Genomic DNA, 20,775 nt, shown 5'->3' with positions numbered 1-20,775 from the left:
TTATTAGAAAGTACTCAGACTCTCTTTGCTTCCACCTAGTGGTGTAAAATGATTTGTAAGTAAAAGAAAAATGTAAAATAGATTTTCACTGTTGTCTGTTTTGCATATTTAATTTTTTGCCTAACTGTCATACCACAAATGCTTTTAGTCACCAAAGAAATGTGCATGCCTACGTGACTATTTTTTAATTGCATATATGATGTATCATGTTTCTTAAAAATATATTTTACGGACGTGCCGTGGTGGCGTAGGGGATAGCTCGACCCATATGTGGAGGCCTTGAGTCCTCCACACGGCCGTCGCGGGTTCGACTCCCGGACCCGATGATATTTCATGTCTTCCCCCCTCTCCTGTTTCCTGTCAGCTTACTTTCATATAAGGGACACTGGAGTCCGCAAAAGGCCCCCTTGAGGGGTAAAAAATATATATATATCATTTACAGCATTATCTTGTTCTTTTTTAGCTAACTCTGTACATTTATTCAATGCAACCAGCATGCTGTTACCAAATGCTTTATTACCATTGCCTTGACAGTGGTCACGTTCTTCCATAAGATTTCCTCAGTCATCACCTCCTGATCCAGGAACTGTACATGACTGCATAACTGATAAGACTATCAATCAGATTGTGTTATCTAAGAATTAGCAAGTCAAAGGTCATTAATTAGTATTTATTAGACAGAACATTTTGTCTTTTACCAATAAATCAAATGGTAATTATCAGCTCAAAAGATTTTCCAAATATAACTAATGAGACTTAAAGAGACCAAGTTTACATTTTGATTTTGTTTAACCTCGGAGCTTCCTCCTCACAGATCACCCCTTCCCCACACAGCTCCACCAGACTAGCGGCAGCAGAAATCAGCAAACATTCAGTTTATGGTTATAAACAGCATAACAGAAAGACATTGCTAAGTCTGCATAATGATATGAAGGCAGCGTTAGAAAGAGCAGTAGCTTCTTCAAGAAACGGGCCAATTTCCAGGTGTCATATTATGAAGTCAAATTACTTCTAAGTAATGTTTAATAATTATAGCATTTTTATAGCAATTCAAGGTAACCTAGTTACCAATGAAATGGAAATGTGCGATGAAATGGAAATGTGCCTGGAAAATACATAATACTGTCCCTTTAAAATAATATTAAAAAACTCTCTCTACTCAGCACACAACATTTCTGAGCATGTACAGTTTATGTATATGTTCAGGCACATCAAGATAACAACACTATTATCAGCTGAGTAGATTTGAAGACAAAATTTTTGCTGTGCAAGAATAATTACTAATAAAAATACATTTCCTGCTGTTACACTCAACACTAGACTCCTAGACAGGATTAGCTTTAACCTTGGCTGCCATCTTGATTGTAGGCACCACAAAGCAACTATTTAGGTGTAACAGGTGTACACATATTTGTATCCGTCCAAAACATCTGGTACTGTGCTGTCAGTTTGATAGTTTTTTACAGAAACAAACTTCTTGGTTGAATAAAAATACTTCTAGACCTAATTCTTTCCGGCAGAAGAATTATGTTTTTGGCCCAATTTCATGTGGTAACAAAGCTGGTGAGAATGTGTCTTTACAGACATTTAAAAGAGTCCTGAAACAATGTGGGGTGGAAGTCCAGATTATCCCAAAAATAATATAGAAAGCCAGATTACACTTTACAAATGCACTCAGCAGTAATGTGCTTTTTACTGGACACATATTTTGTGGCCTGATGACACAAAATGTGATGTTATACTTCAGGTAGTACTTGTGCAACTCATGTAATTTAGGAAGTTAAAGCCTTGGATGAATTTGGTCTGTTAAATGCACAATGTTTAGGAATGTCCATCAGAAAGCCCTGACTACAGCAATTTATCCAAGCAGGGTCAGTATATCCTATAAATACAATGCACAGTAAATTTCTTCCTACAAAACATTTAATGATTAATCTTTGTGGGTAAGAAAAGTGTTAACTGTTGCCCCACACTGAGAAGAAATGCTGTATCTGATGTGATGCTGATAATAATAATAAGAAGAACAACCACATTACTAAAAACAGAAAAAATGTGATACTAAAGAAATTCTCACTAAAAATCATTTGAGAAACCTTCAGCATGCTACAGCAATGATGAGTGTGTGCTGTGTCCCTTCCCCCATAACATCTGAGCAACTTATAGAACCAATTCATTGTACTGACTGCTGAAACTCTGAACTGATGCTCAGTTTTCCAGTCGCTCATGACATTATGCAACGGATGTTCATATGTTTTAATTCTGGTTTGTTTTTGTTGCGCTTTGATCTCGGGATTATTTGTTCTGTCGGTGTCAAAGCTTCTTGAGCGGATACAAAACGTAACAAAATCCTCGTTATGCAATGTTGTGGCCATTTATGCTAAAGTTTTGTAGTTTATAATTTCTACCAATTTTGTTTTGTTCTTTGGGTAGTTAGAATATATTTAAGTTAATTTAGAATCAAAATTTGTAATTTTTATATTTGGAATTGTTGAGATTACGTTGTTGATTGTTAGATCCTCCCATTAATTTGAGTAATTAAGAACACACTGGGTGCTTGGTGGAGGTGGATTGTTTGGTAAATGTCTGGTGTGGACGGGAGGTTTTGTAAAATGATTTTTTGACCACTTGTTTGCACTTGTTTACACCTTTTTATACCTTCAAACATTAAATTGAGATTATTTTTCGTTCCGACTAAGTTACAAGACCTTTTTTGGTAATTATTTTATCTCTACATTTACAATAAATGAATCAATTCGGAAGTGTGTACAAATCCAAAACCACTTGTTACCACCCACAGCCTTTATTGGAATTTTTGGCTTTTTTGGAACGAAAGGCTGAGACATGCAACATCCCTGCATGTTTGGATCTGTGAGAAGAGCTTAGGGTGCTGGTTTGAGGTTTTTGAGAAATTTTGTTTCAGGCTTTAGGAAAGATAAATGCTGTCTGTGATGGAGATGCTGGGTCTGTTTTTCAATGTGTCCAGTCTGATACAAACCCCATTAGGTGGTAAGCTTATGTGTCTCCTATCTAAGCCTCACAAGCTCTCCGTGTGCCTGGCTGGTGCTGCTTTACCATATGCCAGCATATAAAGTATGATTCATTGCTTTTGGTTTCTTTTTGCTTCTCAGAAAGGGTTTGTGTGTGTGTATGCATTTGTGTGTTTAGATGGGGGTGGGGAGTACCATCCTGATTGGCTGAAGTATTTTCTCTGGCAACGAGTAAACGTGATCCCGCCTGCAGAGGCACTGCAGTGAGTGCTGCAGTGAGAAAAAGAGAGAGGCAGGCAGGAGGGGGCGGGCAGGCAGAATAAACTACATGAATAAGGACTGAGCCAGAAGCACAGAGGAGACAGAGCACTGTGTGTGTGTGTGTGGGGGTGTGTGTGTGTGGGGGTGTGTGTGGGTGTGCGTGCGTGCGTGCGCATGTATGCATGTGTGAGAACACTGCGCATGTGTGACTGAGCGGACTGTGCAGGAGAAAGAGCAGTAATGAACGCCAGCTGAGGGATGACAGCAGGGGAGAGGGAGAGAAGGAGAAGACAGAGGCTCACCTGAAGAGGAGAAGAAGGAGGCAGTGAAAAGAAAGGAGGACATACTGGGGCGACATTTGAGACATAGAAGAAGCTTGGGTCTCTGCACAGAATAAGATAAATGATGTGTGAGTAGAAGCAGACAAACTGGGATGGAGAAAAGGACACGGGAAGAAAGATTTCAGCTCCAACTCGAAGGAAAAAGACTGGAAGAGTGAAGGAGAACGAGACCAGAGAGCCGATGATGCTGAGCTTGATGAAAGCAGACTGATGTGTCCACCTTGCAACAGCTTCCTCCATCTTAACATTTCCTCCATGTTGTTGATGCTCTGAGAACAGAGATGGACAGGAGAGAGGAAGACAGCATCCTCACCCAGGCAACAAAGAAGGCAAAGCAGTTTGTCATCCAACACAAGCAGCTTGTTGAGGCAGCAAACGAATGGACTATGACAACCACGTAAAGCGGACAGGTGAGAATGAGACAAAGCTTTACATCTCTTTCAATGTGAAGATTTGTACAAACATGGGAAAGAAGGAGGCTTGTGTTTTGTTTTGGTTTGTCATTGCCATGTTTTGCTCAGATGTTTCATCATGTCGATCTGGGTCAAAGGCATTATGTTCACACGCTGATGTAAAAGTGAAGACAAACCAATCACGCCCACCGAGCCACAGCTTCTTACCGGCAGAGATGAAAAGCCTATCAGACGGAAACGATGACTTGAGGTAGCTCATGTGTGAGTTTGGTTGGAGATAATGTAGAGGGTTTCCTGTGGGCTACTGTGACATTTTCCAGATGTCTGCCCAGGCAGATAGCAGAGTTGGGGGGGAAGCAATAGTCTCTTCTGTATTTGTCAGCAGGCACAGATGCATCTCCATAATGGCCAAGCATCGGCGCTGCAGTGAGAGCACCCTGTGCACCACGCTGCTATTGCATAACTGCTGCTTCATCCAAACTGCACCCCTCCCATTTGTGCAAAGCCGTGTGCGGCAGCAGCTGCTTCGTTGCCTAAAGACCCGAGCAGTTTGACTCTGCAAAGTCTCACAAATGCCGTCCACTTTAAAATTGCACGAGACATCCTTAATTATTTGCTCTCATCGATCGAGCCGCGGCCGTTATTGAAAAGCCTGGGCACTTTTCCTCATAAATCTTCAATGAGGTCTGTGTCAGGAAGAGGGATGCGTTGTTCGTGCTTTTATTTTTTTTAGCAGCATGTGCAGCTCTGCCATGTTGGCGTGGGAACAACACAGGCGAGAACAAAGAGCAATTGGCTTTAATGAATTGAGAGGCAAAATGGCCGATGTCTGCTGCCATGAATGACAGCAGACTGTTATTCAAATCAACACCTCGGCAAGATAAAAACATAAACATTGGACGGCATTATACAGTGGAAGTGTGAAAAATCGGCAAGAGGGCAAAGGGTTATACAACTTTAGCATAAAGTCAGTCCTGTTCATCATCGGAATTTAATTATATCCAGTGATGGAAAAACATAAAGTAAATCATGGGATTTATCCTGCTAAGGTGACCAGCAGGGGGGGTCTTTTTAAACAAGATGCACCAGAACATGGAATAGTCCACAATATTTTATTTAAACCATTTCATTAAAACATTTCTTTTTAAAAACATGGCTCCGGGCCTACTACTCTGTCCCTGAAAAGAAAGGGATCATGTGAAATAAGGGACAATTTGAATTATTCCAAAAAAATAAATGAACAAACAAAACATGCAATGCAAACAAAAACAAATTAGTAAATCAAAACAAAAGAAACCAAACTCATTAGTAATTTCAGTAATAAGCAAACAAACTGTAAAAGGAAAAAAAACACAAGTACTTCAGACGGTGGAACAAATTGTGTTGTCCAATTTCAATGCCTTTCGAATGGGGCCAGAGGAGTCCTGCCCCGCTCGCTCAGCCTGTCCGAGCAGCAACAGGTTTCCTTCAGAGCGGCCCAAACCAATACCGGCAAAACAAGACAGCAGAGCATCCAAGCGCTGCAACTCCAAGACAATCCTAAATCAAAAAACTCATTAGAAAACCTGTGGATTCAGGTAAAGTAAATTTAAATCTAAACAGGTAGCTTACCCAGGAGTGGTAGCACAGCCGACCCAGGGAGAGAGCGGATCAGCAGGCGAGGGCTAGATGGAAGCCGCACGCCGCAACAACCTCCAGCTGGAGCCGCTAACGCCAGCCAAGCAACGCTGCAGAAACGCACGGCAGGTATAGCACCAAAACCCAACCACAATCCCAGCCACAGATGGTACAAATGGCACTTACGATTCAGATGAAAGGATCAAGCACACCAGCCACTTGGGCAGCCGACATGTAGTAGGGGAAACAAAGACACATGCACCTTGCAGCGGCCTGCTCAGCTATAAAGCTATCTGACCCGCCCACCAATCAACTGCGCGCTTCTTGCTACACCTGGTGCACATAGTTGGGAGGGTGGAACACCATCCCACCACACTAAGGTCATTACATGTTACATAATGCCAACACGCAGCATTATAGCTCACATAGGTCAGAGAAGAGATTTGTTGACATTTTTGTCTTCCCCAGAAAACTGTTTGAGAACAAATTCAAATGTCCTCATAGCTAACAATCTTGGCATAATGCAGGCATCTTGCATCGGGGGCATAAATGCCCATATCCTCCGCTCCATCTAGGATGACACTGTGATAAAAAAAACAACAACAAACAAACAGTTTTCTGTGGATAATTGATTGACAGGGAGACGACATACTAATGCACACTCCTATCAATGACTCATTCAGAACATGGTGCCGACACAGGCTCCCATCCACACAGGTGGACTCCGTCTTGTGTGATAGAGCTGACCGGGGCAGAGCTGTGAATGTGAGTGAATGCGTGTGAAAGTCTCTAGGGAACATGTGTGGTGTTTTCTTTATCAAAAAGAATGCTGCTTCGTGTTTTTCCTCCGCTCCATCACATGCTGGGCGCCTTTAAAAATACTCATTTTTTATCGTCTCCCATCAGTTTGCTATCAGATTGTTTGTCTCTGGAGGAAAGTAAAAGGGTGGTGCTCTGTACATGATGGAGTTGTCTGAGGGTAAGAATGTTCTAGGATGGATGTGTGCATGTGTGTGTGAATGCAACTCTGTGTGTCTTTAATTGTAAAAGGAATCTGCAGCTGAGAGTGACTCCTCCGACATCTCTGTGGTCAGTTCCTCCTCCTTCTTGTCGAGGTCAAATGCCTGAAGTAATTTCATTAGTAATAATTCCTCTTGCTGGTAGATGACCCACCATGGTGTGGACACAGTAAAACACTGGGGAGCCATTTACACAATGTACAGAGATGAGCTCTTTATATAATCCTTCATCGACTAGGAGGAAGCAGCTCTGAAGCTGACCCATCAGCAAGCTGCCTCCATCAATCATCAGTCATTTTCATACCACCGTAACCAAATTATTGGGGAATTTTAGCTGCTTCGTCTCTCTCTGACTCAATGGGTTCCCAAGCTGTCTGGTGACTTTATTAACAAAATATTAGGCATAATCACAATCAATTTATTTTAACAAACTGTTTGTATTCATCTTCTTAACATATAGGCATACAAACATTTGATCCCTTCTGACCACAATAATAATAATAATAACAAAACACAAAAATCTGATATCCTTCCAGTCACTGTTGCGTAAGAAAACTCAACGATAGCTAATTTCAGCATTTGTGCGGTCTTTTGAAATCAAATCAGGAGACACAGAGATGTAAGAAGCTAATTAAGAGAAGATATTCTTTTCAGACTTCGAGATATTCCAAAGTGAGTAAGTAAACTTGTTTTTCTACACAGCAGCTTTTACAGGTCAAAAATCTCAAAGTGGTTCAAAATGAAAACAAATAAAAGATGACAACTCAAAACAAAGAATAGCTATCAGAATACATACGACGTTATACAGCAAAAAACTATTTAAAAGTCAGGATACTTACTTATGAATCTAATCAAAATTTGAAAAGGTTTCTGTCTCAAATTGAATCAAACCTCATAAAGGAGTCTTTAATGTCAAAATGGTTTAAATGTTATTAAATGCCAATAACAACATTGGCATTTGCTATTCCATGTTATTCAATCCAAACAAATGAAATGGAGCATGTATTATAAACACATATCTAACATTTTCTTTAGTCTAGTCCTGGATGCTACAATTTGTACTGACAAACAACAGCACTGCTGATTTTTTAAATGACTAAACCATAATATTATAATCTATCAATTTGTTCTCAACGCCCCCCCCCAAAAAGAAAAATGTTGTTTTTGTTATTTCTAGTTAATGACTCTAGTTAATGGAATAAATTATACATGGTTTTTCATCATGGGTTCCTAAAGAATCCAAACATTAATAGACCAAAATGTTTTCAAGAGAAAGAAAATCTCTGCAATCCAATTTATTTAAAAGTTTATTAAATCCATAAAAAACTAAAACTGAGAAATATTTTGTATATGTAGCTAAAGTATAAAAAGATTTTGTTTTCTGGTTAATTTGTGGGGTTGTATGCTGAGGTACCCAGGCATTCATCAGTTCTTTAATAGATATGTGACAAACTTTGTCTGTCTTGTGCAAGAAACCTCCTTCAGCCAGAAGGTGAAGCACTGCTTTATAATTTACCCTAGAGAGTCATATTAAATAGTAAAATTCTCAATTTTTTCTCACAAAGATTGCTATGCCTTGATGCACATGCTTAAGATGGTCAGTAGACATTTCATCGTAGAAAAATGTGTTTTGTTTTCACTCTACTTGTTTTCACTCTTGCATAATTTCATGACAAATTTCTAGATATGTTTTTAGAATTGTTCTCTTTTTTTTTTTTGCTTTTATGGTGAACGTCTTTACAGGCATATTTTACTCATACATTTGTATAATCTGAGTTCCACACACAAGTATAAGCTAATGAAGATGGTAAAGAAGAGATGGGGGTTAAAAGTAAGCCTTACTTCCTAGATAACATCCTCTGAACAACAGTAAATTTAGTATTTATCTCCTAAATTATAGGAGAGACATCCTGATATAACCAGACAACCTTTAATCTTTATGTATATTTAGCATATTTTATCCCTACACCTGAAACATGTTACACTGAATTATTTACTGCATGCAGTCCCTCTACGTCTGAGGCCACAGTCACTAAAACTTCTCATAAGAGCTAATCTGAGCAAAGCACCTAAAAATTGAACCATGACTTGGACCAATTTGTATTTTTGAAATATATACAAAAACGTATATATCATTATGACAAGAGTTCTGAAATGGTCCCAGAACTTTAAGATAGTACTTTGCTGGTAGACATGGTACTTCATCGTATTTGTTGCACACTCGAACAAAAGTGATGTCGAGACATGCGGTGGTTGTAAATTTCCTTTACTTTCCTTTTTCTATGAAAATATAAACATTCATAAATCCGACGTGCGTCACACTATGGCTGTTATGTTCTAATGAGCTTCTTCAACACAGAGATTTAGCTTAGCTGTCTCCACTGAGATAATCATATCTCCGTTATTAATACAGCGACATATTATGAAACTTTACTACTTCATGTTACAAACATACAATGCCTTTTGGTAACTTTTTCACTATTTCGGCGTACCTGAAAATACAAACAACATTCATAAATCCGACATGCGTCACACTATGGCTGCTATGTTCTACTGAGCTTCTTCAACACAGAAACTTAGGACCCAAGGCTGCCCTAAGCGCCTGTTCAAAACTGATGCCTTTCTAAACTCATTTCACTCTCAGCCAGAATAGTTACCAACATATATATATATGAATATTCAGCTTAACATGGACAATGAAACACAGTGCTTTTTAATAACAAAACAAAATATTAATAGGAAAGAGAATAGAATCATATTTTAATGGAAGGGGTCGGAGGGGGGGTCCTTGATCTAAAGTCCCCAGCAACTGGTCCCCCACATATTACAACAAATATTCTGGTAATTTATTGAGATTTTATGTGATGGATCAACACAAAGTTATGTATAACTCTAAAAGTGGAAGGAAAAACATACATGGATCAGAAAAATCTGAAAAATGTGGCATGCATATTTATTCAGTTCTTCTCGCAAAATTAAAATCCAGCACAATCTTACAAAGTCAACAGTGAAGTATTTGAGTCGGTTAATAAATCTGGAGTAATTATTTACTGTTATTAGAAAATATTGCTAAAAAGTTAGACAAGAACCTGAAAAGCAGCTTGAAATGCACTTTAGTTGATGATTAAATACATCAAGAATAACAGACGAAGTTGATAAGATTGTTCTGATATAACCTTTGATTTTTTTAAAGTTCAGATCATAAAACTTCTTTGAATGAAACAATAAAACAACTTCAGAGAAAGAGGGAGCAAAAAAAGTTTTATAAGAGAGGATGCCTACAAGAAGTAAGGGATTTAAAAACTTTTGTCATGAGTTGCATAAACACTTCACTTTATATGTCAAGGCTTTGAGACAGTCCCATAGAATTGGTTTACATGCCTTATTGTCTTTAGCATTGTCTATAAAAAGATGAGGATCATAATGGCCATTTAATGACCATAATGTCTGTTTGTGAGAATCCGCTTTTTTAAATTGAAAATTTTCAAATTGTAATTATTTACAGATTGAACAAATTAAAGGGTGAAATTCAATTTATTCTCATTACACAAAACCAAACAAATATTTGAATTGCTATTTAACTTTAATAAAAATTATTAAAAGTCTCAATACTTTAAATGTAATATTTAGCATCTCATTATGCATATCGGCTGGAAGGGTTTTCTCTTTCTTTTTGTATCTTAGCTATCTAGTCTTTTCCACGAGCTAATTATTAACACACAGATAAAAATAAATGATTATCAAGAACATTTAATGTTCACACTATGGTTTGAAGGTGATACTAGGTGCTATTTGTTTGTGATATACTTCTACAATAAAATCCACAATCTTTTTTGGCAGAGCCCAGAGGTGTCAGGGAGTAATAAATATTTTATATAACTGAGAATTTTTTAATTATGGACAAAATCTTTCTTTGAACCATAAATAAGAGTTATTAAATATTTTTATTTCAACATATTAGTTGGTCTTTGGCACATTTCTTCATTCACCTTTGTATACAGATGCAAAATTGTTACAGTGAATCAGTGAATTATGTCAATAGTGTTAATGTGCAACATTATATATTAAGTTAGATCATCAGTAGATTCCTTCCATAAATTTTCTGGAGAATTTTTTGCTGTTAAAAGAACTTACACAATCAGCTGAAAATCACAAAAAGACTGTCTCTACACTCAGCACTGTAAAAAATAATGTAATCATAAAGAAACATCTTATTAAAGTGAAAAATTTTACATCAGCATCTATCTGAGTAGAAAGTGACAAGATTTGTGGAATCACTGCTTCCTGCTCCTTTTTGTTTTACGTAGAAAAGTTAAAGTTAACATTTGCTGTATATTCATATAGTATATAACTAAACTTATACTATATATATGTTTTATGTTAAAGATGAACAACAGTGATTTGATAGCCAGACATCTGCAAGAATCATTGTTAGAGGAACAACAGTGGCTGTTCCTCCCTTGAAGATTGATGATTAGCCTTATCATTTCCAAAAGGTTTACACATTTTGCTGCATTAATATTTATAACAAAACGGCCTGAAAGTAAAGCTCTGTTTTCACATACATCCCCTTTCCTTCCACCTTTCTCCACATACACTATTAACCAGCCCTCTCCCCTCCCTCTTTCTGCCCCACACACAAACAGAAGATATAAAGCTAAGTGTTGATAGTGTGCTTCAGTCACAGTGGACTCATTGCTACAGCTTTCCTATCCAACACTTCCACTCTGAGCAAAATGGCCTGGGAATATTTTGGATTCTCCCGCTCCTTAGAAAACCAAAGGAGTCAATCTCCCACCACCCGCATCAACAATGCAGCTGACATCTCTGTTATTGTCATCTACTTTCTGGTTGTCTTGGCTGTGGGAATTATTGTAAGTGTTGCAAACTGTCAACTTGTTGAAAGTCTGTTTACATGATTTATTTACAATTGTGTAGCTATGAGTTGTAAATTACTTAAGCAAACTGCAACAAAAATGTAATGCTTTTTTTGTTGCTGCTTTAGGTAAAATAAACAGATTAAACAATTTTTTTGCACAATAATGGATCATAAAGGAGTGTCATGGCTAACCTGTATACCACTCCTGGTGTTCTGTGCTGCTCAGTGTATAGAACACTAACTTAGAGCTAAAATATATAAGCTTGTTTTGCAAAAGTTTATGTATTTCCTTGTCCTGTTGCAGGCTATGGTCCGCACCAATCGATCCACTGTGGGTGGCTTTTTCCTGGCAGGGAGGAGTATGGTGTGGTGGCCAGTGGGTATCTGACAACAAATGAGAAACATGTTTTGTTCTTTTGCTATTTTTTTTCTTGATTTGTTATTTTGCTAGTTCTCAGCCTTGAGAACTATTACAGTTGTGATGAAAAATAGGTATGATTAAAAAAAAGTTCACTCTCCTTACCAGGGGTGACATGTTGGTCACATACACGTTAGATTGGATTGAATGGGAAAGAAGCAGCAAAAATCCAATTTTTTGTTTTTGTTCAAAATAGGCTGGAAACTTTTGAAATGAAGCTGAATCTGTAGCTTCACAGGACCCAGCATGGCAAATATGAATTGAGGCCTTAAATAGAAGAATTAGTCAGAAGAAATAATAAAAAAGGAAAAATATAAAAAACAAAAAACAACTACTGAAGCTTGGCTTGTTAGGATGGGCTTGCAAGAGAATGCTGAACACTGAAAAACCAGGTTTGCAAAGTGGTAACAAGAGTGGAACCATGAGACTTTTGTAAAAACTAACAGATGAGACCAAAGACATCAGAAAAAAGAATACATTCCTGTAAACATGACCAAATTAAACAACGCTGTAAATGAGGTGGTTTAGTCGATCTTGTCTACTCCCGAGTTAACTTTTAACCTCATAAGAAAGACAATGATCTCCCATCTATAAAACATAATGAGGTGAAGTTTTTTATTGTCACAGTTTAGAGGAGTTGAATATTGCAACATAATCAAAAAGTTAATTGTATTCAATAATCAAATTAAAAAACTTACTGCATACTATCTATATATGTTAGTGAATAGGGTTCATTATGATGATTTTAGTAATGATAAATGAACTACCCATGCCTCCCACAAAATAAGAAAGAAAAAACACCAATAAGAAATGGTTTGGCCAAGTTAAGGCCTACACAATCTTATGGAGGATTGCTGATTTGACAGATGTCTAGCACAATATCAGTCAGGAAAGTCACAAAAAGTTAATGCTAAAGAAGCTGAGTGTTCACAAAGGACTGTATCCAAACAGGTTAATAGAAAATTGACTGGAAGGAAAAAGTGACATAGAAAACGATTTTTCCACAACAACAGGACTGACAAGCAGAGCCTTTTCAATCTTTTTTATTCGGAGATTCATAAGATGTGGGCTGTGGTCAGAGTTAGAGTCTCAAGAGCCTCCACACACAGTCTCATCCAGGACATGAGCTACAACTTTTGCATTCCTTGCATTAAACCTGTCCTGAATGAGATGTCATATCATCTTTTCTGGGCCTTAAAGACAGAAAATGTTCCAAATGTGTTTATCAGCAGAGCAAATCATCTGGTATTTATTGATTGTTTTGGGACCCCTTTGTAAATTAAACAGATATTTCTTTTTTATAGATCGGAGCATCGCTCTTTGCCAGCAACATTGGCAGCGGCCACTTTGTAGGGATCGCTGGTACTGCTGCAGCTGCTGGAATTGCCGTTGGTGGATTTGAGTGGAACGTCAGTATTTGTGGTCTGTTTTCCAAATAGGAAATTCAAGATCTCATGATGCAAAAAAATTGAAAATTAAAAATTCCTTTAATGTTTAATATTTTCTTGATTGTTTCAATGTTTTGCCATGTTTTGTTTGTTCCAGGCTATTATTGTTGTCGTTATTCTGGGATATCTCTTTGTGCCGATCTACATCAAAGCTGGGGTAAGCAGCATGTGTATTTTCTGTTGAAAAGTGCACCCATTACAGCCATTGTGCCTTAATAAAGCAAAATATCATCAAATTTGTCAAGGTGATCACCATGCCTGAGTACTTGAAGAAGAGGTTCGGAGGACAGCGCATTCGTATTTATCTCTCTGTGCTCTCCCTCTTCCTCTACGTCTTCACAAAGATCTCTGTATGTTTTTTTTTTCTTTTTCTAATCTTTGAAACTTTCAACAATGCATTTAACAAATTAAAGTAAAAGATCCTTTCTGTCTCCTCCCAGGCCGACATGTTCTCTGGTGGCATTTTCATCCAGCAGGCTCTTGGACTGAACATCTACGTTGCTGTTATCGCTCTATTGGCGATTACTGCGCTGTACACCGTCACAGGTGCATCCTCAGGAAGAAATTCACTTCCTGTTTGGAGATCAACATTTTCCTCATAAACCTAGCCTACAAAAAGTCTTATCTATGTAAAAGACACCCTGAGTGAGGGTAAAGTCTTCTCAAGGCTGAATGCACTGGGTAGATCAAAAAACACATGTAAAAAGAAAACTCCTCCTTTCCTGGCTTGTATATTTGTGGTGAGTTTGTGCTTAATTGCCCATGGACTACAATAAGACTCAAATAGCCCTCTAATAATTGCTGTTCTGCAATAATCCACACATACCTTCACATAACTTTTACAACACAAGCGGGAAAAGAACACTTACATAAAAACAAGATAATCCTATTCTCTCTAGTGCACATGTTACTGTCTACGCTTCTGAATAAAAAATGTTACATATTGCTAACGCCATGTTTTATCTTAGGTGGACTGGCTGCAGTTATATATACAGACGCCTTACAGACGATCATCATGCTTATTGGATCCTTCATTCTCATGGGTTTTGGTAATAAGCAATAATCCTTATTTATCATTTTATCTTGCACTATTGATTTGTTTTATTGTTTTATAGTCTAACCATCTCTCCCTGTTTACCCTCAGCTTTCAATGAAGTGGGGGGCTATGAAAATTTCGAGATACGCTACATGACTGCAGTTCCCACAAACACCACTAACATCAGTGCAGAGTGCTACGAGCCTCGGAAAGACGCCTTCCATCTTTTTAGAGATCCAATAACAGGAGACCTGCCTTGGCCTGGCATGGTGTTTGGACTCACCATCCAGGCCACCTGGTACTGGTGTGCTGATCAGGTCAGTAAAAATACAATCAGTACATTTGACTGTGTGGATGCTCTACTTCCACTGACTCAGCAAAAAGGTTTTACTGAATACCAGAAACAATCTAAGGCCATAAACTCATCCAGTTGATTTTTACATAACCGTATGCGCATTCACGCTCTTTTATCTCGCCTGTTTTGGACAGAATCACTGAGGCGGTCTAAGGTTGCCAGCTGATAGTGAAGAGCCATGTCATATAACAGCCCTTTGGAGTAAAAGAGTGATCTATGAGCTGAATTGCAATTACTTTACAAATATTTTGCTAAACTCCTGAGATTTCTTGGACCTGTAGTTGCCTAGACACAAATTCTTCAGTTCACAAATGAATACTGGCATCTTTTTTTTTTACTTTAACACCAACAGTAAATGTAAAACAGAGCAAATTTGACCGATTTTCAAATGAGAGAATGTACTTGTGTGTGTCTCTGTTGGTTAGCTGTTGTTGAAATAATGTTAGTCATAGTGAATGATGTTTATGTTCTGTTGCTATGTAATGTGCACGACAAGCTATGCTAAATGTGTCTAAAGTGTAGGTAAATGGACATACTGTATGATCTAATCTAAAGACTGTCAACAGTCACGTCTGCCATGTTTTTTTTAACAAAAGATGAGGAATGTCCAGTGTATGTAATTGCATGTAATAGTCGTTACCCTAATATTACTATGAGTCATACTTCTACTTAGCTTTTGTTTTCCAACATTGCCATTTATTAATATATGGCTCAGTTAAAATGATTCATCTCAAAAGCCCCATTTGCCTTAAATTGAAATCATCAATATGTTTGTGCTTTATCTGCTCACTTAAAGTTGCATGCACAGAAATAATTATTCATTTTCAGGCACATCCACCACAACCATTTTCAATTTATTGAAATTACTTCAGAGATTTTCTGAATGAGGAAATTTAAATGACATAAAGCAGCAACAGCTCTGCTAAGACATTCTAATATTTTTCTTGATACAGTAGAAGTATTAAGTATTTAACACCTATATGTTAAATATTTTGTCCATCTTTTTGTGCAGGTGATTGTCCAGCGTTGTCTCTCAGCCAAGAATCTCTCTCATGTGAAAGCAGGTTGCATTTTGTGTGGTTACTTGAAGCTGCTGCCCATGTTTCTCATGGTTTTTCCTGGAATGATAAGCAGGATCTTGTATCCTGGTGCGTGTTTTGATGTTTCCAAGTTCTGTTGTCTTGAGGAAAAAATCTGTTGTAAAACAACAATAAAGTCTAAACAATTTCTTAAAACATTCAGATGTGGTGGCATGTGTGATCCCGGAAGAGTGTAATGAATACTGTGGAGCTGAAGTTGGATGCACCAACATTGCCTATCCCAAACTGGTTGTGGATCTTATGCCAAAGGGTGAGCGAATCAACAACATTGTCTTAAAATTTGAATCAACACATTTGTGTCTTTATGTCTTCTTTAACCTTTGTCTATCTCTCTTCAGGTCTAAGGGGTTTGATGCTGTCAGTGATGATGGCCTCTCTAATGAGCTCCCTTACTTCAATATTTAACAGTGCTAGTACTCTCTTCACCATGGACATTTATACTAAGGTCCGTCCTCGTGCCAAAGAAAGGGAGCTGATGATTGCTGGCAGGTAAAACCGTTTTCGCTTGATTCTAATATGATTATTTTTTGTATGCTTGACTTTAGCCATGACTCTTTGTCTATTCTACCTTTCAGGGTGTTTATTGTAATCCTTATTGGAATAAGCATTGCCTGGATTCCTATAGTGCAGTCAGCCCAGAGTGGTCAGCTCTATGACTACATGCAGTCAATCACCAGCTATCTCACTCCACCTGTGGCCGCTGTCTTCATGCTGGGCATGTTCTGTAAACGAGTTAATGAAACTGTGAGTTTCCTTTTAGTTTACAGTTGATCTTATAGTTGCATGAACTGAGGATATTACCACTTGATAGAAAAAGCACTTTATTGATCCCTTGAATTTAGTCATCTGGACAAAGAAGGCAGCCTCTTGAGACTTGGAGAAGAACAGTCAGTCACCATGACTGAGGTTGTTAAAAAGCTTCTTATTGGAAAGGCTCTGCACATCATGGACCTGCAATGGTTGAAATGCCTGTTTAATGCTGTGAGAAGAATTGTAGCTGTGGTGTAACAGAGCTGGATAGTGGTTCTAGTCTTTAAGAGAGAAAACCAATGAATCACTCTTTTTAGCCTCCTCATATAGAAAAAATAAAAAGATATGGTAGTTTTTGTTTCAAAGTGACCATCAGGTAACAAACTATGGGTACTAATGAGTTTCTTATTTACTCAGTTTTAAGGCTGTGGACCCACACCAGTCATTCAGAAGTGACTATTTCCTAACGAAACACAACACAAATATACTTTATTGATACTGTAATTTATAGCCACAAAAAATCTCTGTTTTGTTATAAAGAAAAGGTATTTTTAGTTTCTGTCACATCAACCAAAGATGATGTAACGTTATTTGGGAGGGTTATGTTGAAGGAGGATTTTTGTTATCTTTTGACAGAATTAGATGTCTTACCTGTTTTAGCTTCTGTGTCAAGCCAAATTTATTGATGCAGCATACCATTACAGAGTTGTATTGATTTAAGCTAGACATCAGTAGGTGGATTATTGTTTTAATAGTGCGTCTTCTTTCTTTCTTCTTTTTACAGGGTGCCTTTTTCGGACTCACAATTGGCCTAGTAATAGGATTATCCAGGATGATCACAGAGTTTATCTATGGGACAGGGAGCTGTGTTAACCCGAGTGACTGTCCTACCATCATCTGTGGAGTGCACTACCTCTACTTTGGGATGATCCTGTTCCTTGTCTCTTGCATCCTCATACTTGGAATCTCCCTAATGACCAAGCCCATCGATGACAAGCATGTACGGGACAGCTTTGTGATAAGAGTAGCTTAATCTGTAACTTTCCAAATCAGTAATTGTTCACAGGAAGACTATCCACTGTGAACCTCAATCAGCAGAAAGGGAATATGAACTTCCTGCACAAACTCTTTTACATTTTTTTCTGCTTATGATTACATTATATCCAAATTCTTGTTAAAGTAAAATAATAGAGTAAAATAAAATCTTAGTATGCAGTTTCTGAGTGAAGTTTAAGATGGTGAAGAAGTTAGCAGCTAAGAATACTGTTCTTTGAAGACTTTTTTTGTAATTTATAGCGTCTCCATGAGCTTCAAGATTTTCTTTATTACACCAATCAAAAAACAAAATGCATTTGCAGAAGAATTCATGTTTATATCAATTGCAGCAATCTCCAGTTGCTAAAACGCACTTCACTTACTTTGTTGACTTTGTTCACTGAAGGCTGCAGTATGTAACTTTTATAAAAATATGTTTTTTACATTTGTTAAAACTGTCACCATGTTGTGACAGTATAATATGAGACAGGCAATCTGTGAAAAGATCAACTTCCTTTTGTCATCTGCAGAAATTCATCTCTTCCAGTCAGAAACAACCAATCAGAGCTAAGAGGAGGATCTAAGCACTGTCAATCATCCTCATGTACATGGTGCTCAATGTGCAACAGCATCCTGTTTTATGAAAACCATTTATCTGCCATCATCGATGGCCATGCTAACTAGCCTAAGCATTCATGGAGTCTTTGTTGTGGTGAACCAGCTGTAGTGCATCAGAGAGAAAGGGGGAGTGTGTTAGGGGCGGGTACAAGAGGTGATTGACAGCACTAAGACCCTCCTCTTGGCTCAAAGAAGTTCCTTCTGACAAAGCAGAGTATTTGTTCTTTTTTCACATATCATGTGTCTCGTACCATACTGTCACAACATAGTGATAGTTTTAACAAATAAAACAAATATTAAAAAAACCATCCATCTACCCATTAAACATATCATGAATAAACATATTATCCAATATGTCTATCCTTGTGGGATCAAGAGGGGTGCTGGGGCCTCACTCTAGCAGTCAACAGGCAAGAGTATAAATCCGACTGTTTTATAAAAATTACATCCTGCTGCTTTAAACCTATACAACATACACGATTTGTGCTCCACTAGTTGGACATTTTTATGAGCTCTGAAAAGTTTGTCTCACATAATATGTTGTGTTATTTTCCCAGCTGTACCGATTGTGCTGGAGTCTGAGGAACCGTACAGAGGAAAGGGTGGACATTGATCCGGATGACTGGATTGGGGATCATGATGACGACGACGACAGTAAAATTGATGTAAAAGGTATAGAGAACATATATAGTTTACACTTTATAAGATTGAAGTTGCTTTAAAGATAGCTGTATTTTTTTACATGACTTTATTTTAATACAAAAATCTATTTGCCTTTATTCCAGAACCTAAGAAAAAGCCAAATTTCTTCAAGAAAATGCTAATGTCCTTCTGTGGCCTGGAGGAGAACAAAAAGGCACCAAAACTTACTCCAGAGGAGGAAGCAGAACTGAAGAAGCAGCTAACAGATACAACAGAGAAGCCTCTCTGGAGGAACATTGTCAATGCAAATGCCGTCATTCTCCTGTGTGTCGCTGTGTTCTTTCACGGATACTTTGGTTAGTCAAACCCCATAAACATTAAGTGGTCCTGGATACTGTATTTTGCATGGATTTAAATTATAACAAAACCATTAACGCTGATCCTGTGTGCTATCATTCTTTCTGTATTGGCCAGCTGATCTCACGTAGGACACAAAGTGTATTTTTCTCAAAGCATCTTCCTTTTCAGTTTACTTTTTCCTGGTATTTGTAACCTGGAGTGAACCAGTAAATGAAGTTGTAACATATTAACGCATCAAACTTGTTAGGATGTCCAAATTCTCACATATTTGTTCTGACTTCAATATCATCTTATCATATTTGTACATATTCCCATTATGTACAAATATGGGACGGTGTCTTTTTGTCGTGGTGCAAAGAGAAAAGCTCTGTAATTCAGAACAGCTTATATAAGTAGCTTCAAACTTTGTTCTTTTTATTTTCCCATGAAGTTAGAAAATGTATTTTTTGGCAAATGTTCATTGTGATACTGCACACATTAGGTAATAATTTGTTTTATCTGCAGTTCCTTGTCTTTTGTGACTGAAAACATAAATGCCTTTTATTTTCTTAAGTTTACAGACAATTGCTGTTTATATCACCAGATGCTACATTAAGTCATTATGAAAGAGGGACAACATGACAAAAACTATGTACCTGGAAGAAGTTAGTAATATTTAACCACTAAAGGACAAACAAGATGGTTGTAAATTCCCTCAGAATGTATGTCTGCTACCTCATTCATCGACTTCAGCTGGGTTTTCTCATATTGTGTGCTCAAAGTCCACAAGTGCTGCCACTTCTAACATCCATACACATAACAGTGTGTGTTGTTTTAGGTGTTAATGAATAAAGCCATCTCAGGGAGAGAGAGTTAGGAATTATTAGAAAGTACTCAGACTCTCTTTGCTTCCACCTAGTGGTGTAAAATGATTTGTAAGTAAAATAAAAATGTAAAATAGATTTTCACTGTTGCCTGTTTTGCATATTTAATTTTTTGCCTAACTGTCATACCACAAATGCTTTTATTCTCCAAAGAAATGTAAATGCCTACTTTCCTCCTTTTTAATTGCCTAAATGATGTTTTATTTTTCTTAAAAATATCATTTACAGCATTATCTTGTTCTTTTTTAGCTAACTCTGTACATTTATTCAATGCAACCAGCATGCTGTTACCAAATGCTTTATTACCATTGCCTTGACAGTGGTCACGTTCTTCCATAAGATTTCCTCAGTCATCACCTCCTGATCCAGGAACTGTACATGACTGAATAACTGATAAGACTATCAATCAGATTGTGTTATCTAAGAATTAGCAAGTCAAAGGTCATTAATTAGTATTTATTAGACAGAACATTTTGTTTTTTTACCAATAAATCAAATTTTAATTATCAGCTCAAGAGATTTTATACATAAAACTAATGAGCCATAAAGAGACCAAGGTTACATTTTGATTTTGTTTAACCTTGGAGCTTCCTCCTCACAGATCACCGCTTCCCCACACAGCTCCACCAGACT

The 20,775-nt window shown here is 37.5% G+C and overlaps 2 protein-coding genes across 5 annotated transcripts in view; both read left to right on the top strand.

Annotated features, from left to right (window-relative positions):
- Positions 1-3,865: 3,865 nt before the first annotated feature.
- Positions 3,866-20,375, top strand: LOC116724387 (sodium/glucose cotransporter 1-like). Of its 4 annotated transcripts, XM_032570044.1 has the most exons (16): positions 3,885-3,999; positions 4,111-4,252; positions 11,822-11,893; positions 13,240-13,344; positions 13,481-13,540; positions 13,629-13,733; positions 13,824-13,929; positions 14,352-14,432; positions 14,528-14,736; positions 15,787-15,922; positions 16,017-16,124; positions 16,213-16,363; positions 16,450-16,618; positions 17,409-17,624; positions 18,835-18,949; positions 19,063-20,375. In XM_032570044.1, exons 3-16 carry the CDS (start codon positions 11,825-11,827, stop codon positions 19,278-19,280), a joined length of 1,848 nt encoding a protein of 615 aa, XP_032425935.1. In that variant the 5' UTR covers positions 3,885-3,999; positions 4,111-4,252; positions 11,822-11,824; the 3' UTR covers positions 19,281-20,375. The 4 variants fall into 4 exon arrangements, with proteins under 4 accessions (XP_032425934.1, XP_032425935.1, XP_032425936.1 ...); XM_032570043.1 differs by lacking the exon at positions 4,111-4,252 and having other exon boundaries at positions 3,866-3,999; XM_032570042.1 differs by lacking the exons at positions 3,885-3,999; positions 4,111-4,252 and adding an exon at positions 11,251-11,512.
- Positions 3,935-20,775, top strand: part of rnf208 (ring finger protein 208) — a 31,357-nt gene continuing 14,516 nt past the window's right edge. Inside the window, exon 1 of the mRNA XM_032570053.1 lies at positions 3,935-3,999. The gene's annotated coding sequence lies outside the window, so the exon portion shown is untranslated. The remainder of the gene's footprint in view (positions 4,000-20,775) is intronic.

Source organism: Xiphophorus hellerii, chromosome 8 (assembly GCF_003331165.1).
Source record: "Xiphophorus hellerii strain 12219 chromosome 8, Xiphophorus_hellerii-4.1, whole genome shotgun sequence".
NCBI classification, from domain to species: Eukaryota; Metazoa; Chordata; class Actinopteri; order Cyprinodontiformes; family Poeciliidae; genus Xiphophorus; species Xiphophorus hellerii.
This window is presented reverse-complemented; position numbering and strand designations above follow the sequence as displayed.

Bases quoted from the DNA above. Each gene is read 5' to 3' on its own strand.
- LOC116724387 (XM_032570042.1), top strand. From the start codon at position 11,375: ATGGCCTGGGAATATTTTGGATTCTCCCGCTCCTTAGAAAACCAAAGG. The intron at 11,894-13,239 runs GTGGGTATCTGA...TCTTTTTTATAG, and splicing joins GGAGTATGGTGTGGTGGCCA to ATCGGAGCATCGCTCTTTGC. The intron at 16,619-17,408 runs GTGAGTTTCCTT...TTCTTTTTACAG, and splicing joins GTAAACGAGTTAATGAAACT to GGTGCCTTTTTCGGACTCAC.